The sequence below is a fragment of the Crassostrea angulata genome, chromosome 10 (assembly GCF_025612915.1).
Source record: "Crassostrea angulata isolate pt1a10 chromosome 10, ASM2561291v2, whole genome shotgun sequence".
Lineage (NCBI taxonomy): Eukaryota > Metazoa > Mollusca > Bivalvia > Ostreida > Ostreidae > Magallana > Magallana angulata.
In genome coordinates, this window is record NC_069120.1 from 52,490,330 (window position 1) to 52,512,341 (window position 22,012).

The 22,012-nt window shown below is 32.4% G+C and overlaps 1 protein-coding gene across 2 annotated transcripts; it reads right to left on the reverse strand.

Annotated features, from left to right (window-relative positions):
• Positions 1-808: 808 nt before the first annotated feature.
• Positions 809-17,370, reverse strand: LOC128167640 (uncharacterized). Of its 2 annotated transcripts, none has more exons than XM_052833462.1 (3): positions 16,803-17,370; positions 1,896-2,036; positions 809-1,753 (listed from the first exon to the last, which is right to left on the reverse strand). In XM_052833462.1, the coding sequence occupies exons 1-3, from the start codon at positions 17,056-17,058 to the stop codon at positions 1,224-1,226; spliced, it is 927 nt and encodes a 308-aa protein (XP_052689422.1). In that variant the 5' UTR covers positions 17,059-17,370; the 3' UTR covers positions 809-1,223. The 2 variants fall into 2 exon arrangements, with proteins under 2 accessions (XP_052689422.1, XP_052689421.1); XM_052833461.1 differs by having other exon boundaries at positions 809-1,756; positions 16,803-17,362.
• Positions 17,371-22,012: the final 4,642 nt, after the last annotated feature.

Sequence of the window (22,012 nt, forward strand, 5' to 3'; positions counted from 1 at the left end):
GTGGGGGGGGGGGGGTGTTGTCTGTTCTTTTTTGTATTGATGTTCATACATATTGCAGATGACATTAAACTGCTAGAATTAATTTTAGCAATATATATTAACCAAAGATAGAAGATATTTGTTGTGAAAATAAAAAAAAAATTGACATGCATGCATTTAAGGACCCCATTGGAAATAAGCTTTTTAACAAGGCTTTTATGGGCTATAATTAGGTAATAATTATCATTTGTGTATCATGTAATCTATATAATAACAATATTGAACAAATTGATTCTTATGTACTTGCATAGTGCTGTGATAATGTCTAGGTTTTTTTTATTTGATGTATCTTATATGTGTAATCATGGCATTCTGTTATATATTTACCTGAATAAAATGAAATGAAATGATGCGGTTAACATTAACATCTAAGTACAATTAAAGTACATGTAACATGCCTTTTTTTCACAGAAAGCAGGCCGAATTTAAGCATACCTAGATCTGATAAGTACCTAGATCTAATAAGTACCTAGATCTAATAAGTACAGATCTAATAAGTACCTAGATCTAATAAGTACATGTACAGATCTTATAAGTACCTAGATCTAATAAGTACAGATCTAATAAGTACCTAAATCTAATAAGTACAGATCTAACAAGTACCTAGATCTAATAAGTTCCTATATCAGTATATCTAATAAGTACCTTTTTTTATAGATCTATTAAGGAAGGTGAGTGGTCAACGAATCAACCCTGAGATCTGACCTAGACTTTGAATATGATAGATTTGGTCATAAACTAACATTTAGCAAAAAGAAAAAAATCCAAATGTGCTAGCATGTTTATATCTCTATACAGAGCTCTTCTTAATAAGGAGGTAAATATGACCTAGATATGGCCACGACCATCAAGTCAGTACCTCTATAAGTACCAGATCATTTATATAATGTCACACATAGTATGCGTTTTAAGTTGGAAAATATGCAAAAAAAAAATACAGATTTATGCTCAATTCTTTTACCTATGGTTTCCAAGGTAAATAATCTTCACTATATATTCACTACACAAATATACACTTCTGGAATATTTGAATGATGTTAAGTATTTGCTCATATTTATATGTCACTTGCTTGCTAGACAGTTACTCCATGCTTTTATGGGTTTCACCAACAAACGCCATACGACTTCACTTCCTGTGAGCCTCTCTCTCGCTGATGGGCATGGCTCATTGGATTTGACGGTGGTCAGCGACACCCACACCTTGCCACAGACATGCCCTTGACCGTCTGGATTGTATTGCTAAACAGCAGAGACTGATCGTTGTACTCAATAGGGGTACAACAAAGTTTCTTCTCCAACATCGCCTTGAAGATTCCGTGGTTTGTGACATTGAAATAACTCTCTAATATTGCTCGGGGACACCCACCGGAACAAAGATTTGCCTGATAAAATTCTGGGGAGTGAATAAATTGTGGATACCACTCCAGATCCCGAAGACTAACCGTCCATGGTACTAAACGGCAGTAATTTCCACTTTCAGCCGTATCCGCGGAAACCGAACCATTTCCTGTCTGAACAATAAAACGCTTTCGACGTCGATTCAAAACAGAAGCATCAAGATCCAGAAATATTGCTAGAACGGGACGTAGATGTCTGATCCAGTTCCCTGCACCCTTGACAGAGATGGAGAGAGAAAGAGTAGAACCAGAAAGCTTGTCTGCAACGAGAGTCGTAATGTCTGCCACCTTGCCGTGTGGAGTCCGTGCAGTGGTGACTACTTTAAAACAATGTGTCCGAATTAAAAAGAATGGAGAATTTTGAGTATGACTTTATCGTAATTTAGATTTTATTTAGTATGACAAAAAGACTGACTACAGTAGTAGGTCTTGATCTTTTTGTTTTGATCTAGATCTTACCTCTGCTCAGCTGACTTGGAGATGTGATATAAATGATAAAGTTTCTATGGAGATGACCGGTGAATGCAACCTCCACCTTGGTGACATTGCCGACGATAGGACCCTGCTCAAGGTCGAAATCCACTCTTCCGTTTGAATTTTCTAAGAACGGAAAACTAAAATAAGATGCGCATGAAAAAAAAACCAAATGAGAAAGAAATGATAAATGGGATTGAACAGCAGAAAAGCGGTTTTGACATATTTTAATGTCGTGGTGATTACAATAGGATTAGACACAAGGTTTTAAAAACTTAAAACGTCTTCTGTTATTTACATTTACCAGTGTATTTGCCTGTGATAACACTACGTATCGATTTTGTAATATATACGAGGGTTGTTCGGAAATTAACGAGACATTTACTCTTACTCCCTTAGAAAAAAAGATAAATCATTTGAAGTTCATCAGACAATAAACCAGGATGTCTTTTATTACCGTAAAAATTTTGAAGTTAATGACATCATTTGTTTCTTCCTTGTAAGCTAACAAAGTTGCCTACATCCAATGACCCGGCGCAACCACAATTAAACTCATCGCAACGCCATTTTAGCGTTTATTCCTTGGTCCTATGTTATAAACACCTTTCAAACGAACGGAAAACATAAACTATTATTCATTTTTCATCTTGCTTTTTATTTTAAAATGGCAACAGTTACATATACTTTCTATTCTTGACTTTTTTTTGGAAAAATCTAGTTATTTCTTCCCAAAATTCAACTTACTGTGAAATTTCTCTTACATTCATTATGTACAAATCTTAGAACTGTTAAAATCAGTTTGTGTTGCGAAAAAAGTAGTTAATATTTAGTCCCTTTGTTTTAATTTTAGTTAAACCCCGATTAACTTAAGCTTTTGACCCCTTTTCATCGTATAGTTTTTATGCAATTTCTTGGTCCAAAAAGGTCTTCTTCCGAGATTCACACTAATTTTTAAAATGTATATTCGCTGCGCCGCCTTCACGTTAAAATTCAATAAACTGTCTCGGTCAAATTTTAATTGCTTTGTAGATATTTTAGTACTCTTTTCGTATTTCAACTCGAACACTAGCTAAACTTACACAAAAGTTAGTTACAATAAATAGCAAAATAAACATACATAATTTGGTTTCTTTAATCAAGAATTGTAGTTCTAACAACACTAAAAAGAAGATGTTTAAACTCAGAGTTTGTGCGTGCGCCGGGTACCCCGACTTATTTATGTACTGTCATAAACGAACTAATAATTATTTTGTAATATTACTTTGTGTAATTATTTGTAAAGCATTCTTCAATGTTTATGCCAATTTTCATTACAATTCGCCACTTAGATATTTGTGTTGTCTCAATAATTTCCGAACAACCCTCGTACATGTAACCCATAACTTCAAATGACACCAAATTGAGGCGCCAGCGGGGTTTGCTTGTTTGTATTTAGATATTTAATCGTACGATGACCCAAGATTATATAAATATAGTAATAAGGAATCATTCTTTGAAAATTATGAGGTGATAATTTCGGTCGGGGCATGATCAAATCTATCATAAAATCCTTCGGGCTTTATTAATTAAATTAATTAATTAAAATATACAGCGATACCAAAGCTTTAAGGTCATTAAAATATGGAAATAGTTGAAGCGATGATCATTTTATAACAATCATTATATATTACAATGTTTAAAAGAACTAAATGTTTTATATTTCTTCACTAGAAGAAGGAAAATTTAAAACCCGAAATGCTTTTCTGAGAATCTTTCTAGAATGATTCGCGTCTTGTTATAACACCTGTATTAGTCTAGATAACAATTACTCTGGATTTTAAAAGTAATCGATTACAAGCAAATAACATCCAATTTCAGAATTAATCAATTACATTTGATTACCTTCCCTTCTTGTAATCATGATTACTTGTGACTATTATAGACAACATGACTGGTATTTGTTTATTCGTGTTTTCCTTGTTTAAATGTTTAATGTTAGGAAAGAAACAATATATCCAAAAGACACTCTTTTTAATAATATGGATTACACAAAATCTGTTTACATATAATTGATTGTGTTGAAATCTTTTAGACTACAAATTGGTACATGTTTTTAATACAATTAACAATATGGCTAACAAGCCATGCTTTGATATATCATTGTTGTAATAACGGTACCCAAGCTGATTTAAAACAGTACCGTATTATCTTAGCTGCTAAAACACATTGTTGTGAATTATTTCATACACATTCTATACTGAAATCACATCTAATATTGAACCTTATTCAACTAATATTACTAAATGTAATAAATTATGATTTCAGTCATTTTAATTTTACCATCATGATAAAAATAGTTATCAAATATCAATCATAATTACATGCCTTTTTTTTTTTTACAGTAATCGATTAAATTATGATTATTTGTAATCAGAAAAATGAATGATAACTGATTACACATGATAACTCCGCAACTTGTAATCGACAGCTGATTACAATTATTGATTTTGATAACCCCATTCTTCCTTGATAAAATATTCATTTAATAGAAATATCATGATTGATAACTTTTAAAAATTGAGAAGCTAATAAACTTTTTGTTTAAAATTACTTATTTAAATGTTTTTTTGATGATAGAATTTTTAATGAATATATCAAAAGCACCCAAGAATGTATGTTGAATTTATTTACTGTATTGTTTAACAAAATATTTGATTCTGGTGTTATACCCACACAGTGGGTTAGTGGTAACATTATTATTATTTTTTTTATTGTTTATTTACATTTGTTCTTAATACAATAGCAAAAGTACTTACTACATAATTTTTCAACATAGATGTATAGGATCTTTAAATATAAGTAGATATGCACATTTTCATACAGAGTGTTCGACATAAGTCTTATAAGTAAAAAAAAAAGATATTTGAAAAAAAAAACAACATAAAAAAATGATTGACAAAAAGGTAATGAAAAAAGGTTTCAGAATTGTTCAGACATACATGTATACGAGGGTTGTCCAAAAAGTTCGTGGACACATGTAATTTCATTCTAAATAACGACGCTATATTTAGGAAAGTATTGAAATATTTTAATATAGACTATAATAATGCATGTGTATAAAAATCAGAGCAATGTACATTCTTATAATGTAGTTATCACTACAAAAACATTACCTGTACAGGCCGCACGGCCCAGTCTGACGGTTACACGACATTTTTATAACGTCGTACGTAGCACGTTGGTTTCTGTTACTTTTCAACGTAGTCACCTTTGCACTGCAAACACTTCTCACACCTTCTTAGCCATGAATCGAACACATCCGAATACCATTTACTGTCGATTTTAGATACAATGGTTCGAGTTGCATATTTAAGTTCATCAGATTCCTCAAATTTTACTCATCTTAGCTGTGATTTGATGAAAGGAAAAATTGCAAAATCCATCGGAGCAAGATCCGGACTGTATGGCGGGTGTTCAAGAAGATCGAATCCTAGGAGTTCAATTTCCAGACACGTGGAAGCTGCCGTATGTGCAGGTGCATTATCTTGGTGTAGGATGATATTTCCAAGGTCCACAGCCATGGCAGGGCGTTTTTTCTAAATTGCCTTAACTAAGTCGCGGCGTAACACCTGTAATAAATAAAACCAATGTTTCGTTTGGTACACTGTATGTGGCTTTATAATATGTGAATTTAATCATATATAGTAATTAAATAAATAAAAATTAAGATTAGAATGTCCGGGTATTAAATTTATGAATTACGATATGCTAAATGTAGCGAAATGGATGTTTTTAAATCTGTAATTACAATTTAAATGTGATGAAATGGGTAGTGCTCTACCTTGGAGTAGTATGCAGCATTCACCGTCTGACCGGAGGATACAGCGTGGACCAAAATCATTCCGTGCCGATCAGCAAAGAAAATGTACATTTGTTTACCCACTGATTTCGCAACCTTTGCCTTTTTCGGTGCTGGAGAACCCCGGTGTTTCCAAATCCTGGATTCTGTTTTTGTTTCTGGATCAAACTGATGCAGCCAAGTCTCATCCGTAGTAATGATTCTGTCAAGCCACTTCTCTCCTCTTCTCTTGAAATTCTGTATGAACGCCTTACTTGTCTGCATTCGTCTTTTTTTGTGCTCCTCGGATAAAAGTATGGGCACCCATCTTGCGCAAACACGGCTCATACAGAAGTCTTCAGTGAGGATATTAAAAACCGAAGATTTGCTAAAGTCTGTCCCAAGATATTCATGCAGCACATTTGGACGATTAAAAAAAAAATACACATACCTGTGAAAGAAGTGCTATTGTAATAGTTAAAAGGGATAATTTCCAAGATAATTTCACTGACACATTATCAACTGTCACTCAGAAAAATTCACATGAACGAAAACAGATTCCTTACGGAGATTTATAATGGGGAATGTTTACATCTTCACTCGGAATACATCGCGCAATTTTTCACCGTTATCATCCGGGCTTGCTGCAATACAAAATCTCCGTAGACATCACATTTTTTAGCATTGTATTGAAACCTGATATAGCTAACAGGGACGTTTCGACTGAGAAATCTTAATTGGAATTTTTTTATACTTTTGAATGAACATCGTTTGAAGCCTGATGTATTTATAAATATCGAGCAATTAAGCAAAATGTGAATCCAAGATATCTTGGGACAGACTATAACATCACTTATTGACGCGACTTCTCGTAACGTCAGACGTCTGTCTTTCATGACAATGTCATGAATGAAGGATTTCGTTATATCGTCACAAATCAAAGGCCTTCCACTTCTTTCAGCGTCTTGTAAATCGCAAACTCCATCCGAAAATCGTTTGTGCCACTTGTAGACTTAGTAGTGATCTTGATATGTGTCGATGCCTTTTTGTGTTCTCCATCATTTGTTTCGTTTCGATAGGTGTTTTCCCGATTCTACACAGAATTTAATGATGGCGCGCTGTTCCATGCGATCCACCGACGTCGCTTTTTCTGGCGTTTTCAAAGACATGTTCTTGCCCTAAACTCCTTGAAATATCCTCTGCTCAATTGAAAACGGCTTTAAATGACGTATGAAAATGACGTACACAATTCTGACTACGTCACAGTTGAATATTTTGACGTTTTGACCTGTTTTTAAAATACTGTTAATATTCAGATCTTAAAACTCAATCTCGAAGTTTAGACAATTTTGAAACTGGACTGTTCGTGCTTTTCGCGACACTTTAATACAGTAAAATTTAAGTTTAATTTTAATGAAAACATTCAAAACCACTTTAATCTGATTTGGAATTTTATAACAAATATTTTGGTTTACAATATGCATATATAAACCCGTTTAAAATGACAAAAACGCGATTGTCCACGAACTTTTTGGATAGCCCTCGTATTTCACTTTTAGGACAGCAAGATATTGCCTATGCTAACATGAAGGGCCACAATCTACTAACTACAAGTCTCTAATGCCCCATGTTAGCAAAACAGCGACCACACCTGGTATGTGGACCTGTTGGCACCTATTTGTATAACAAAACAGATATAGAAAAGATATATAAATATATATAAAATAAAAATAAATTATGTATCAATTTACCTATTATATGAATTATAAACTGCTTCTAATACGTTTTAAAAGGATTGCAAAACTCTTTTGTGACAACGTTTTGTAGACATCAGAGAAAAAAGTTAGTACATATTTTATATGATTACATATTTCTTGAGGTTTTTCCTTTTTGTTTTCAATTCTACAATACATTTTATACTTATATATCTTACAGGCAATCAAAGAAATCAAACTGTTAAGAAATAGTGTTTTCTCATTCTTTTCAAAATAAAAACCTATTACTACTGTTTTCCATGATACATCAAAATTTAAACATTTTTGAACAGTGTCCCATATTTGAATTACATTCTTACATCTCAGAATGAGATGCTCGTTGTTTTCCTTTACATCTTTACAAAAGACACACATATCATTTTCAACAATTTTCCATCTTTTCATCATTTCTCTATTACATAATAAATTGTTTAGTCGTCTGTAATTAAAGTCAGATATTTTTTTGTCTTTACTGGCTAAGATTTTTTGTTCATAAATAGATTTCCATGATTCCTTGGAAATTTCAAAAACATTTTTATAGTAAAGTTGATGTAATGGTGCTACAAATTGTTTTTGACGAAAAATGTCATAAATTAGCTTTGAATTAATATCACAGATGTATACATGGTTTTTAAAACACAGTTCAAAAGACGTTTTTCCGAATACAATGTTTTCATATTGAATATCTGAAAAATCATATTTTTGAAACATTTTAAAAAGATCGTTTTTATATTTACATATTCACATATCCAGTTTCTTTTACAGACAGGTTGGTCACTAAACCATTTTGCAGGTTTCAAACCATTTTCGTTTACAATATCGTTTAAGTACTTAATACCACTTTTTAACCACTCTTTAAAAAAATACTGGTTTGTTTTTTAACACAAAAATTTTATTACACCATAGCGGTTCTTTTAATAGTGCATTTAGACTCATGTCTGATTTAAATTTTTTACATTCGTTAAAAAAGACAAAAATTTCTTTGTAAAACAGGGGAAAATGTTCTATCATTTGATAATCATGTAAACATGTTACATTGGTTTTACAGAGATACTCAAAGTCAAAAAACATTTCTTAACACAGACTGTCTACAAAAATTGATAAGGAACTGTTTTTTCTGAAAATGTGATTTATCCAGGACACTTTTATTGATTTAAGTTTCATCAGTATATCAACAATACCTATGCCTCCATCTTGAATTTTTCCTATCTGAGTATTTCTTTTGATTCTGTCTTTTTTATTCCAAATAAAATTATATAAAAGACTCTGTATTTTTTTCAGTATACCTTCATCTGGGAGGTTTAAAATCGGTCCAGTGTATAAGAATTTTGGTATTGCCAAACTACTTATTACACAAACTTTACTAAATATTGTTAATTTTCTTGTTTTCCATGACTCAAATAGTTTTTCTAAATCGTCAACAATTTGTGTCCAATTTTTATTGTAACACATCTCTTTGTTTTGACCTAGAAAGATTCCAAGAGTTTTTATGTCTTGTTTACTCTTACATTTTCTATTTCTTGTAAAACATTTTTCCAGGGACCTGTTAAGAGAACTTATTTAAAGTTATTAATTTACATAAATAGGAAATGGTTCCAAGTGCATATTTAAACGTTTCTTTCATAAGTACAATGTCTTTATTCATCACATTCATGTTTTTGTGATTTATAGAATTAATTTCAAGTTAAATTTGATTCCGTTAATTCATAAAATCCAATAATTTATTGTCAGCGAGACAGTCGAATTAAAAAACCCACAAAAAATATCCAAATTTGAAATTCAGAATTTCCGTTTTGATTTTGTATTTTTTAAAGTTAATGTCGGGGTCATTTTTATACGAAGAAAAATAGGACGATGTATTAAAAAATGCACAATTAAATGCAATTTATCTAACAATAAAGCGGTCTGTTTAAAAATTTAAATATAAAAAAAATATATATTGTATTATGTTGAGGAGAAACCCCACGTACTTAAATTATGACGTATCGAGTTTTGCCATCGACCCCGAAGCTATTCTGTACATTTTCGAAAAAAATTATAAAATTCCCTGGGTGCACGTTATCAAACTTACCGAGGAGCAAAAACCGTACGGAAAAGGCTACAGCTTTATAATCCTTAGTTGGTTTTTTTGTCAATTTTAATAAAATAAAAATATGATAATATTATGTCGATCAGATGCAGTTATCGCTGAAAAACTAATTGATTTCTAAATTACAAAAAAAAAACACGTTTTCTTACAACAAACTTGGTATTCTTGGAACCTTCATCACCCAAAGTTATATCATAAAGGTATACTCGGAATAAATCACATATTTTTGGCTAAAATACGAAAAAGCAATATATTTTATTGCACCTTAGCTTTAATTTTAAGTGGAATGAATATTTTCGGCAAATAACATTTTTGCTACAAATCTCACACATAAATTGAAAAAAAAAGAAACAGCGATTTTAGCGTAGACTATATCATATCTGAATCTGTTGTATATATTTTATATTACTTTTTAGTTTATATCATTAATTATAGATTATAATATATTAGCAGTTTTGAATAGTTCGAACAAATCTCTCAACTTTACATCAAATAAAAAAAAATGTTGTATTAAAATCAAAATGAAGACGATATTACCTGTGATAGATTAAAAAAAAACACAATCAATTCCAAATAAACCAGTTTTGCAATTAACGCTAGTGCCTAATTGTCGATATAATTTATTTATATGATAAATATGCCATATTTTTTTTATTTGTTTCCTTTAAAGGGGCATGGTCACGATTTTGGTAAAAAATTATTTTTCCGATTTTAATGTTTACAATGCTTTAGTAAGACATTTTTAATAAACAACCAAAATTTGAGTGTCATTCGTTTAGATATAAGCGAGTTACAGAGCTCACGATTCTTTACTATTTAAACAAAGCTTTTGTTTACATTTTGAATGTTGAAGTATAAATTCCAGTTATAGATTTAAAATGAATGTGTTAAACGTTAGGAACTGTTTACTTATTTATTTTCTTAAAATGAATAAGAAAATAGATAAATCAGCTTAAACAAGATTTTTTACTTGCATATTGAACCTACAGTATATGTAAACAAAAACAGGGCACGAGCCTTGTTTACATTACAAAAAATTGTAAGTCCTGTATCTTGCTTATTACTCTATGACTAACTCTCAAAGAACTCGATCCACAAACCATGAAAAATGGCCTAGTTTCAAATATTGAAAATTTTACCATTATATACTCTCTAGAATATGTGCTTCTTGGAAATGTTTTTCTTTTTTTAATATCTCTCATAGTTTTCTTGTAGAACGTCGTTAAATATGGTGTTATAAATTGTCAAGTCGGCTTATTTGCATGAAAATGATCACGATGCACAGTGCTGTGTTCATGCATATGCATTATATTCAGCAAATAATTGAAAAATATGTATGCAGGGAAATCAAAATAGATAACTGTGTTAATAATTTTGTTAATTGCAATATGCTGCGGTAAAATTAAAAATAACAATATGGTTACATGTAACATGTTTTATCAAGGGTCTTAATTTACAGGGTACATATAACCATGGCTGATGCACTAAAAAGCATTTATGATCTCAATTATAACAATAAATTTTTTTTTTATTCAGAATGTATGATAAGAAAAGATTAATTGTATATTAGTTTTTAAACTCAATTAAATTATTCAAACTATCCTTCTGGATGCTCTTTATTGATACACATGGACCATATGTGCACAGCAACGAACTAAATCGACACCGCTTCCAGTAAAAACATTGTCGACTCGAATTTACTCGGGAGTTTTTGACGACAACATTTGCAGCGAACATCAGTATTCTAGCTACTATCCACATGAAAAGTGTAAGTATTTTAACATCAATATTTTCTTAATTTAATTTGTCTATTTTTTATGAAGCTTATAGCTTATAGAAGGTTATTTTTTATTAGCTTAATACATGATCAAGTCAATCGGTGTCGATAAATAAAACAAAACATATGCTGAGTTCATAATCATTATATTATCCATAACCCAGAAATAAAAAAAAACCAATGATGTGTATTAAATTGATATAAATAATATTTGCCAGGAAAGATGAATAAATTAAATGCCAGTAGATCATGGTTGATTAGCTTATGAAAATTAATTACAGGAGTAACAGGATATGTATTAACATGCATTTTTTCTGACATTACAGTTATTACAATTATATATACAAAGTATTTGAGTATTAAAACATTAAATTGCTGCAGAATAATACATTGAATCATTTACATATCAATTGTTTATGCATGATATAAGTGATAACTCTCTCTCTCTCATCAATAAAATACATGTATATGCTCATTCATTCTCTCTCTCTCTCTCAATAAGATAGATGCTTGCTCTCTCTCTCTCTCTCTCTCTCTCTCTCTCTCTCTCTCTCTCTCTCTCTCTCTCTCTCTCTCATCCATACAGATTGAGCAATTAAACAAAACATTAGTTAATCAAAGTCAACATACAATGAAAAAACAGAACAGTACAGGTAAATGTACAACTTAAACTGGACATACTTGTCACACATCTACTCCTCTGGTCCACTTTCATCACTTTCACTGGAGCTGTCAGAGTCATCCACCAGTGTGGCATCATCAACAAACTCCCCCCAGTCTCGCACTCCCAGATTCTCATCTCTTTGATGGCGAGCATGTCCCAGATACCAAAGGATGGCAGCAACATGGGAACACATACCCACAACACGAGCACCAGCCCTGCACTTGCAGTACCAAGCCTTGACTTCACCCTCACCATACTGTATCCACAATAGGTAGGATCTCGATGACACGTGACGACTCTGCAGTTTTACACGAAGAAGGCCTGGCTCCTCTCTGTGGACTTGGATGCTGCAGTCTCCCTCTATATGTTCTTGGGCTTAGGATGGTGATAGACGCAGTTGGTATACACCGCATGTGATGGCTCTAAGTTGTTCCTCATCCATGTTTGGAAAGTCCATTAAGTCATCAGCCTCCTTCCAGCATACTGATCGTCTGTCTAGATGGTTTTCTTCTATATGGTGCTGAAGGGTATTCACCTGCTTGGAGAGAAAAACCATTTTTGCACCAAGGGCCTGGTCTTCTTCAGTGTCTCCACTAGCAAGGGGTTTTAGGTATCTGAATTAAAGTAAAATTGAAGTGAGTAATGAGTTTATCATGTTTGTATTTTTTAACTAAACTGTATTTAAAAAAATACAAGGCTTAAAAGTTATAAGAAGAAAACTCCCACATCTATTTGATATAACTGTATGACATATTCATAGCAAAATAATAGAAATACATGTACAATTGATACTCAATTTTTTAAAATATTTATTAAAAATTTCAAATCTAGCAAGTTTGAGTTTTGATTTCATAAATAAAAGACCCAGTAGATTTTTATATATTCATCTTTATATATTTATAATATTTGGTAATAACTTGCCTATTGCAAATGGCACACACAATCCTGACAAAGTCACCAATGTACGGAATTTGACTGGAAGGTAGGATGTGTCTTAGGTAACGCCATTGCTTGATCCTAGCGTTGGCAGACTCAACAACCCAACGTATCTGTGAAACATAATATGGAACATATAGTCATAATTATTAATAGGTTTTTCTTTCATTTCTCAAACATAAATGGTACTATTTAGGTTAGAAGGTTATTTACAAGCGTTAATTTATTTTACAAATATATCTTATATTGAAAGATATACTGATACTAATTATATTCCATACCTTTGTCACTAATCGACTGGTGTTTGCATTTTCTGTCGACATCTGCTTATCTCCTTTGTTAAGGAATGATGGCATTTTGGCATTAATCCCCATCTGCTCCAGACAATCCAAGGAATCCCTAACTCCACGATCAACCACAAATATGTCCTCCTCCTGTACCCAACTCCGAATGTCCTCAAGGTTGCTGTGCATTATGTGGTTAAGGATTGTAGCATCATTGTTTCTAGCAATATAAGGACCCAGTACTGACACAAAGTAACCTGTTGTGGATACAATAATCATTGGCTTCACCAGTGGCCGTCCTTTGTGAAGACTGAATGACTGTCGTTGAAACTTGAAATTGCCACTTTTGTGTATATATATATAAGTACCATCAAGGACAAGTATTGCTGGCTGGGAAACTGTATCACCAAGAATCATCTGGGCCAAAGGTCTTGTGTGCTCCTGAATTATCTGTTCCCTGGTAACATGTCCAAATCCCAGATTTTCGGCTACAAATCCACCATTCATCAGTACTGTCCGTATTGATTTCACACCTCTATGTACACTGGATTTGGATATGTTGAATAGAGTGGACAGAATTCGATTTGACTCCCCTCCTCTTAATTTCATTAAAAATATGGCCAAGGTTGTCCGCACTGTTCTTACTGGAGTGACCTTCACTTTCCCCTCAACATACTTCAGTAAGTCCTCAAAGGCTGTTTTTGGAATTCCAAGCAGACTTTGGTAATCTGTTGAAGCAAGATTCCCGCCGCTATCAAAGTCTAATCTCGTCCTCTCCTTCTTTAAAACCTCATTCCGCAAAAACTTAACTAGTTCTGTGATTCCTGTCTTATTAAATAAAGTAGAATCAGATAAAGGATTGAGATCGTCTATGTTCTGTTGTAGGTGGTTTGGACAGCAGCGAGCTCCAGCAGGGATGATGACCTCTTTAGTGATGAAGATGTGATGTCTTGCACCTACTGGAACTACAACCAGCTTTGGACCTTGGCGCTTGCACATGCAGCATGAAGCATGTCCTCTAGATGTGCTGGGAAATGGGAGAGGAATGGATGGAGGACTGAATGGAGGAGCTTCAGTGGATTGTGCTGGAACCTGCTGTACCCTGCTGGGCATACTGGTTTTCCTTTTGATGTGATGCTGGCACATACATCTGCATTTATTACAGAGAAAGTCACTGTTTGATGGAGTCCTTCCTGTTAATTTGGCAATAAAAGCTCTATTTCTAGACGATATAATGTGCCTATCCTTCTGTCTTACTCTATTAGGACAGTTGAAACAGCCATAGTGTTTCTGACCAGAACCTGGCATTTCTGAAATATTTATTTTAATAAAATACAATGTTAAGGGAAAATATAAAAACACACAGTTATGTATTATACTCTGTCTAAAGTTTCTGCGTCCACCATTTTTTTTCTTAATATTTTGATTATCAATCAATTGTAATACTTTTTTATCGAATTACCAATCGGTCCATTTACTGAAATGAAAAGGGTCCAGATTTTCTGTTCTTATATGCCCTTCTTCTGTTTAGAGTTTTAATAAACAACCAAAATAAGAAAGTCTACGGGGATTTTGCATAATTGCAAACAAAATGAGTACCCAGATCAGTAAGTTGAAAAAGTGTGCAAGGTGTCCCAAATACTTTGGAATGGAGAAAGATTTAAACATTTTTCATTATTAATTTGTTTTCTTTCATGTTAATTTTTCCAGGTAAAAATTGTGAAGAATCAAATTGTGAATGACAAAATTATAATTTTCCCCTTGTTTCAATTTGTCAGGTATTTGTACCGGTATTATCTTTAAAATTCATAAAAAAATGGCTGGAAACTGTAACATGAGACAGACTATAAAATGTATACAAGAATATGCTGCAAATCATATATAAATTTGCAAATTTTTTGTAGCTTAACAATAACACATAAAAAAATTGGGGGGGGGGGGTGTTACAATATGCTGATATTTTGATATGCTGTTCATTTTCTTTTTTTAATTGATAAACATTTCCCGTTGTCAAGGTCATTTCCACAATATTGAATAAAGGTAATTGTACAGTGTAGTATAAAGAAATTCATTTTCATTGTTTTTTTTTAATATAGTTAAAATTTTGGATCCGCACCTGTTGGCCAATTCGAGTTATTGCCCTTTATTGAAATAAAAAAATAAATAAACAACAAACGTATATATCACATAGAAAACAAGGTATGATTAAAATTAATAAACAACATTTATCTCTATGTGTTCTTTATCTGAAGTAGTCATACGAAGTTTTTCTCTCGTCCGTTTGTATGAGTTTTATTGTCATTTACAAGAAAAAAAAGTGAAAGAAACTTTTTTTCTTTTCATTATGAAAAGTTCATATACATTTTTTTTTTACTTTGAATGGCATTTGTCCATGTTTATAGAATGTTTGACTTATTTAGTAATTTAAACCGACGAATTGAAAATGGATAAGGAAATAAAGAGTATAGGTTATATAGGTAATGCTACATCAGAGCGTGTGGGTGTTTATGTGCATGGGTATGAGAGTAGAAGGACGTTATGAACTTGTACGAAGCACAGAAAATAAACTGTCTGTTATATAATTATACATGCCTACTATATACATGTATACACTCTATGACTGATATTAACAACAAAGTAAATAAGCCAAGAAGAAAACCAACATGACTCCCTGAGTGCTCAAAATGTGAACAGGGTGACGTGACTTTTCTCATCTCAAGTTTGTTTAATTATATTTATTAAAGGTTACAGAATATATTAAATAGAATAATGAAAAAAAACCTCACCTTCAACTTTTATGAATCCAGTAAAAATGTATGCTTTCTTTCGTGTATTCGTTACATAACGCTATTCTTTTGATCTTGACAGCTAGCAGCTTCCAGACGACATCTTTGATGTTGCCGCGAATGTTGTATTTATTTTTTCCCCGATATGAGCGCATTGTTTACGGCTTAATATTTTGAATGTAATTTATTCAATATATGCTATATCTTTATTTTCTGTAATAAAATTGAGCCGTAATGAATGCGCTCTTGGTGAATTTTACGACTGAATTTAGTAAAACTTCAAGGTTTTCCCGGAAAATGGTGATCCGGGTAGGGTTTGGGCAATTAGTGTTCATTTGCAAACATCCGGTGAAAGGAAACTAGTGCATATTTTGATTTGGACTCTGATATAGATGGAAAATATACCCTTAGAAATGTTCGAAATCTTTGTGTAATTTTTTCAAATTTACTAGGCCAAATGAGGGATGTTGTGGACCGAGTTCTTTCATTTGATCATTAGAAATACATTCCTAAACCATTTCAGATAATAAAAAACAGAAAATAAAATTTGACCAAAATCGTGACAATGCCCGGCCTTTAATGTTTTATGATTTATTTCATATCTTAGAATGTAATATTAAAAGACGAAAAAACTGGACTTGAAGAAGAAAAATAAGTTTTTTCCTGGAATCTGATATGGCTCTACGTAAGCAACCACAACAACTGTTGATCATTTAATAGTATTCCAACAATAGGGTTTTTCTGCTTTAACAAAAATCTGTTTTTAGACTAATATGAACACAAACCTGACAGGGAGTCATAAAACTGCACCCTGGGGTCTCTGTCGGGAGATATCCGTAAATCGTTTTGTTTCTCCTGAATCTGGTTAAACACGTGCTGCACGAACGAATTTATCTGCGTTTCCCTTTGAACTGGACGGTTAGGGTCAATGCCCAGCCTGTGAAGGGCCTCTTCGGCCAGGCGGAGGGAACCATCACCGCCTTTCCATCCAACAACTGCAGTTATTACCAAGAAGCACAACCAATTGTTACCTTTGGCCATGATTATCAAGGTGACAAGGCAAGTGTCAGAGCTTTATATACCGGTCCCTCGTGTAGGTATCGCTGAATGGTATTTGTAAAATTATAAAAACACAATTGACATAGAAATCTTCTCTCAAAATACATTTTTCATTCAGTTAAATAAAGAGCCTTTTATCCTAAGCATGTTTTCCTCCGTGTGCACCCAATCCATGAATCTAAATTAATGCCTTAGTGGTGTACAGATGCAATTTCTCACGCTGTTTTTACTATCTTTCACATTCATGCAAGTGGTTTTGATGGCTTAACTTTTAATGAAGGCAACATCTGGCATCACGATCAACGTGTCTTGGCAGCATTTAATGTAAAGCTGCCATTTGCATTGTGAAAGACAATGTTCATTGTCACATCGGTAACCATATACTAGTGCGAGTATTCCTTTAGTACTGGTGCCACTTCAATTTGTTTGACACTGGCAGTACTTTTGCCTGTCCTCTGTATCCATTTGAAGGTGATTAAAATCAATTTTACGTAGAATGTTTAATTGGCTAAAGCTACGTATGCCACCAACAGAGTTTTGCTAAGCAAAAACAGTGATATAACACATGAACAACATCTAATTTAATTTTGATAATACTCTGATCTGAATATCCGGTTTTTTAAGTTGTATAGAAATCTAACGGATTTTAAATAAGTCGTTTATTATTTAGAATTTCATTGTCACGAATTAAGGTACATGTCATAATACCTTAAATTGGATATTTTGAACTGCAAAAATGGATTTTTTCCATTTGGGATTTTCTAAATTTTATTCAGCATAAATGCACTTAAAATGCATCATTTATTTGGGTAAGCAAATTTTCGTAAAAGTCTATAATTTTTGGGATATGATTTTAATCAACTGTCCTATGCAGTCTTCTCTGGCAAACCGGAACTGAAACAGTGTTTGAACCCAAGCACATATCATCACCGATGACAAGACTTAGTTCTTGAAAATAATCGATAAATTCGATGTAATGTATGCTGAAGCATTGTTTTTCAAGGAAACTTATTTATAAATACCTTGAAAATAGCCAGATTTTAAATACATGTAGTAGGAACAATTGAGATATTTTTTGTAGTCCCATGTTTTTCAGTGCTAGAGTTCAATATAGTCTCGTTCAACCATCAGCTGTCTCCGCAAATTTCCGACAAGCAGACAGTATCTATCATCTCTTGCTTGTCAGAAATTAACGGAGACAGCCTAGCGTCTGGTTGAACAGACTGGATTCAATATTGCTTGGATCCATACAATTTTTGGGATATATCGATTACTGAGTCATAGTTTGATGGAATTAATTCAATCTTTAAATATTACTCTAGATGACTCATGCGAGGTTTTCTCGAAATTTTTGTCGGAAAAGTCCGAGAATTCATATTATAGAAATGTACGTAATTCAAATACAGATTACAAACTACTTGCTATGCAGAGTAATATATCGTTGATTTTAGAATAAATATTAATCGATACAATCAACTCTCGTCAGTACTTCAGTACTTTCATTAAGACTAGTCCCCAAGAAGTTTTGGATTTACTAAGAGAACAACGTCCTACCATACAGTTGCAGAAAAGGTTTGTTGATCCAAAGTTGTGACATTTCATCTATTGCAATCTGGTTTTTTATATTATTTGCAAAATATATTTAATTAGGTTTTTTTCTCTTGAAATTGTAATCTAAATGAGCGATTACAATCTATTTGGACAATCGGTCCAAATCTATTAGATGAAATAGAATTGTTATTGTCCGCTTAGAACGTAGAACACAATTTCAACATGAGTTTTAAAAATAAATACCTCTAGAACAGTTCATTTGAACATTTGTAATGCATGACCAAAAGTTTTAAAAAAAAATAAGAAATGAAGTAGCAAGCGAGATACGGAGTATAAAATCATTTGTTATGTACGAAAATTTGAGTCATGTTTTGTTTGAAAAGGAAAAAAATGACATTAACAAAGTGTCTGGAGTAGGTAAAGTACAACTGTATAACTATATTCTACACTAAACGGTTCAAGCCAAACAAAATTAACTATTTGTTATGTACATAATGAGCTATAAAAACTGAAAAAAGTTATTTGAACGGAACCTTCATCATTATAACACTTATGTAAACAAAACAAAAACAAAAAGCTCTAGTTTTCGTATATCTGCATCTCATTAATTTTGTAACTCAAAATGTGACCTAATGCTAACCATCGTGGAATAAAAAAAATTAAAACATAAATATACATTACATATCATATGAAATATAAAAAAATGAAAAAAAAAAAATAGAATTTCTTTGGGGGAATGTTAGATAATACATCTTGCAGCTAATGGGAGTTAATAAGTTTATTTCAATTCTACATATATTTGAAATTTAAATTTTGACTCGTGCATAATGAAGAAAAAATGTGATTTATGGACATACAAAATTCATTTCTGGAACATTTAAAGTGGGTCGGGGTGGGTTAAATATTATGAGTTTTCAAAAATAAATTAAATGAAGAAGGTTAAACAGTAGATTAAAATTAAATTACAAGAATTCTGTATTTGTTTTGTTTCACAATTTTAATTCAAACTCATTCCTACAAATTAAAGACGGCGTACTATGGCCAGCGGAAAGGGCAAAAAATACATTTTTACAAAATCAACGATAAACTAAATTCAGCAATCTAAAATAATATTATCAATGGCCATAGGTGCAAAACCAACAGTCTTCTCTGCAAAATGTCTGTTTCTCGAAGCTCTCCTTAATTTAGGGACCGCCATATTTTGTCCTAACTTTAGGACATCACTTACCTTCTTAAGGCTAAAAATAAGAGATTTTGGGACTGTTTTGAAGCGTTTTCTTAAGACCGGTAGAATAAGCAATATTTTCTACAGTTCCAGCATTTCCGAGAAACCTAAAATTTTTAATCCAGGAGGAGTGCGGGGGTATAGTCGTTTATTTCATCGTGTACTTTCATTCTAACAAAACTATGTGGAGAAGGGACCCCAAACTCCCACCCGTTCCCCGTTGCTACATACCTGCATGGGAGCTGACAAATTAAGCAATTTTTTTTCGCAAATACTGTCACTGTTTGTCGAATGAAAATTATTCACTTATTTTTAATATCCACATTATACACTAAGTGAGTGACATTCATTGTTTTGATTACTTTGTGATAATCAAAGTACTGAAGTACTGACGGGAGTTGATTTTTAGATTTTATCGATTATTATTTATTTTAGAATCAACTATACGTTATTTTGCATGGCAAGTAGTTTCTTATATCAGAGACATAAATATTTATGTCTCTGCTTATACGTGTATGTATTTGAATTACGCACATTTTTTGTAATATGAATACTCGGACTTTTCCGAAAAGAATTTCGATAAAACCCATATTAATCATGTCGTGTAATATTTAATGATACTATTAATTCCATCAGTGTACATGTATGCATCAGTAATCGAAATATTTCTGAAAAATTGTATGGATCAAAGCAATACTGGACTCTAGTTTCGTTCAACCAAACGCTCGGCTTTCTCCGTTAATCTCAGACAAGCATTGACGGAAACAACCGATCGTCTGGTTGAACGAGACTATAGTAATCTCTAGCGTAGGAATACATACCACTACAAAAATCTCTAAATTGTTCCTACCATTTAAAATCTGACTATTTTCACGGTATTTATAAATAAATTTCCTTGAAAAACAATGCTTCAGAATTTATTACAGCGAATTTATCGATTATTTTCGAGAACTAAGTCTTGTCAGCGGTGATGATTTGTGCTTTGATCCAAACACTGTTTCACTTTCGGTTTACCACAGTTACTGCATACGAGAGTTGATTAAAATCAACTCCCAAAAATTATTCAAATGCCCTTGGCTGGGTACAACTGAGATTACAACTTATTTCTTGTTTAACATGCTTGTGTTTTTGTATTGCAGATTAAGATGGGTGTGCGGCCATCTTATACATTTGAGGATTAGAATGTAAACATTTCTTGAACTGGCTTGTTTCTGTCCGAAACTTGCCAAAACTGTTGTCAACAGATATAAAACAATAAATATGAGATTCTACATGTTGTTTTTTTATGCAAAGTATGCATATAAGAACAGGACAATGCCTTTTTAATTACTTAAAACAGGTATCGAACTGCGCAGCTACTTATTTTGAAAATTAAAAAATATATATAAAATACGAAGGTGGTTCATCGTGGCCAAGATTGCAATAACTTTTCAAAATTCATGGATAACATCAAAATATCTCTTTTTATTTCATTCCATTTTATTTATAAAGTTAAATATGATAAATAACAGATTTGGAAGAAAAAAATACTTTAAGGCTGAGGATCGGAAAACCTTAAAAAAGTCAAGACGATTTTATGCGAATAAAATGTTAACGTTACCTAACCTAGTCTCTGAATTAGATATCTTCCTAACCTAATCTCTTGACAAATTAAATTAATGCTGGGGATGTTTGGACTTATCTTAACAGCTTTATAGGGATGTTATTATTTATTTCCTTATATGTCATTACGTATCCTCTCTTTGTCGTTCATTGCTGTGCATCTGCACAAAGAACTATATATGATAAAAGTTAAATTTGGCCCCCATAATTCGCCATTTTTTAAGTGTTTCGGGTACAATAAAATGTTAACTAATTTTTTAGAAGAGTTGATATAAAATATATTTTGCATCTATTTATTTGATTCATTTGCACTCACTGGCAGTATATGACGTCAGAAGTGACGCCATTGCTATAATTCAATCAAAATCGGCCAAAAATTGACATTTTTCTTATCTATTTACGAATGGGAAATATAGAGCGCGTGCTTGAACAAGGACAAATTTTTTGTCACTTATCAGTCTTGACTAGATACATCTCTGATTAAAATATTTTATTTGTTCAAGAATGCGCTCTATGTTTTCGGAAGGAAAAACTGCTTGAAATTAAACTGTTTTACGC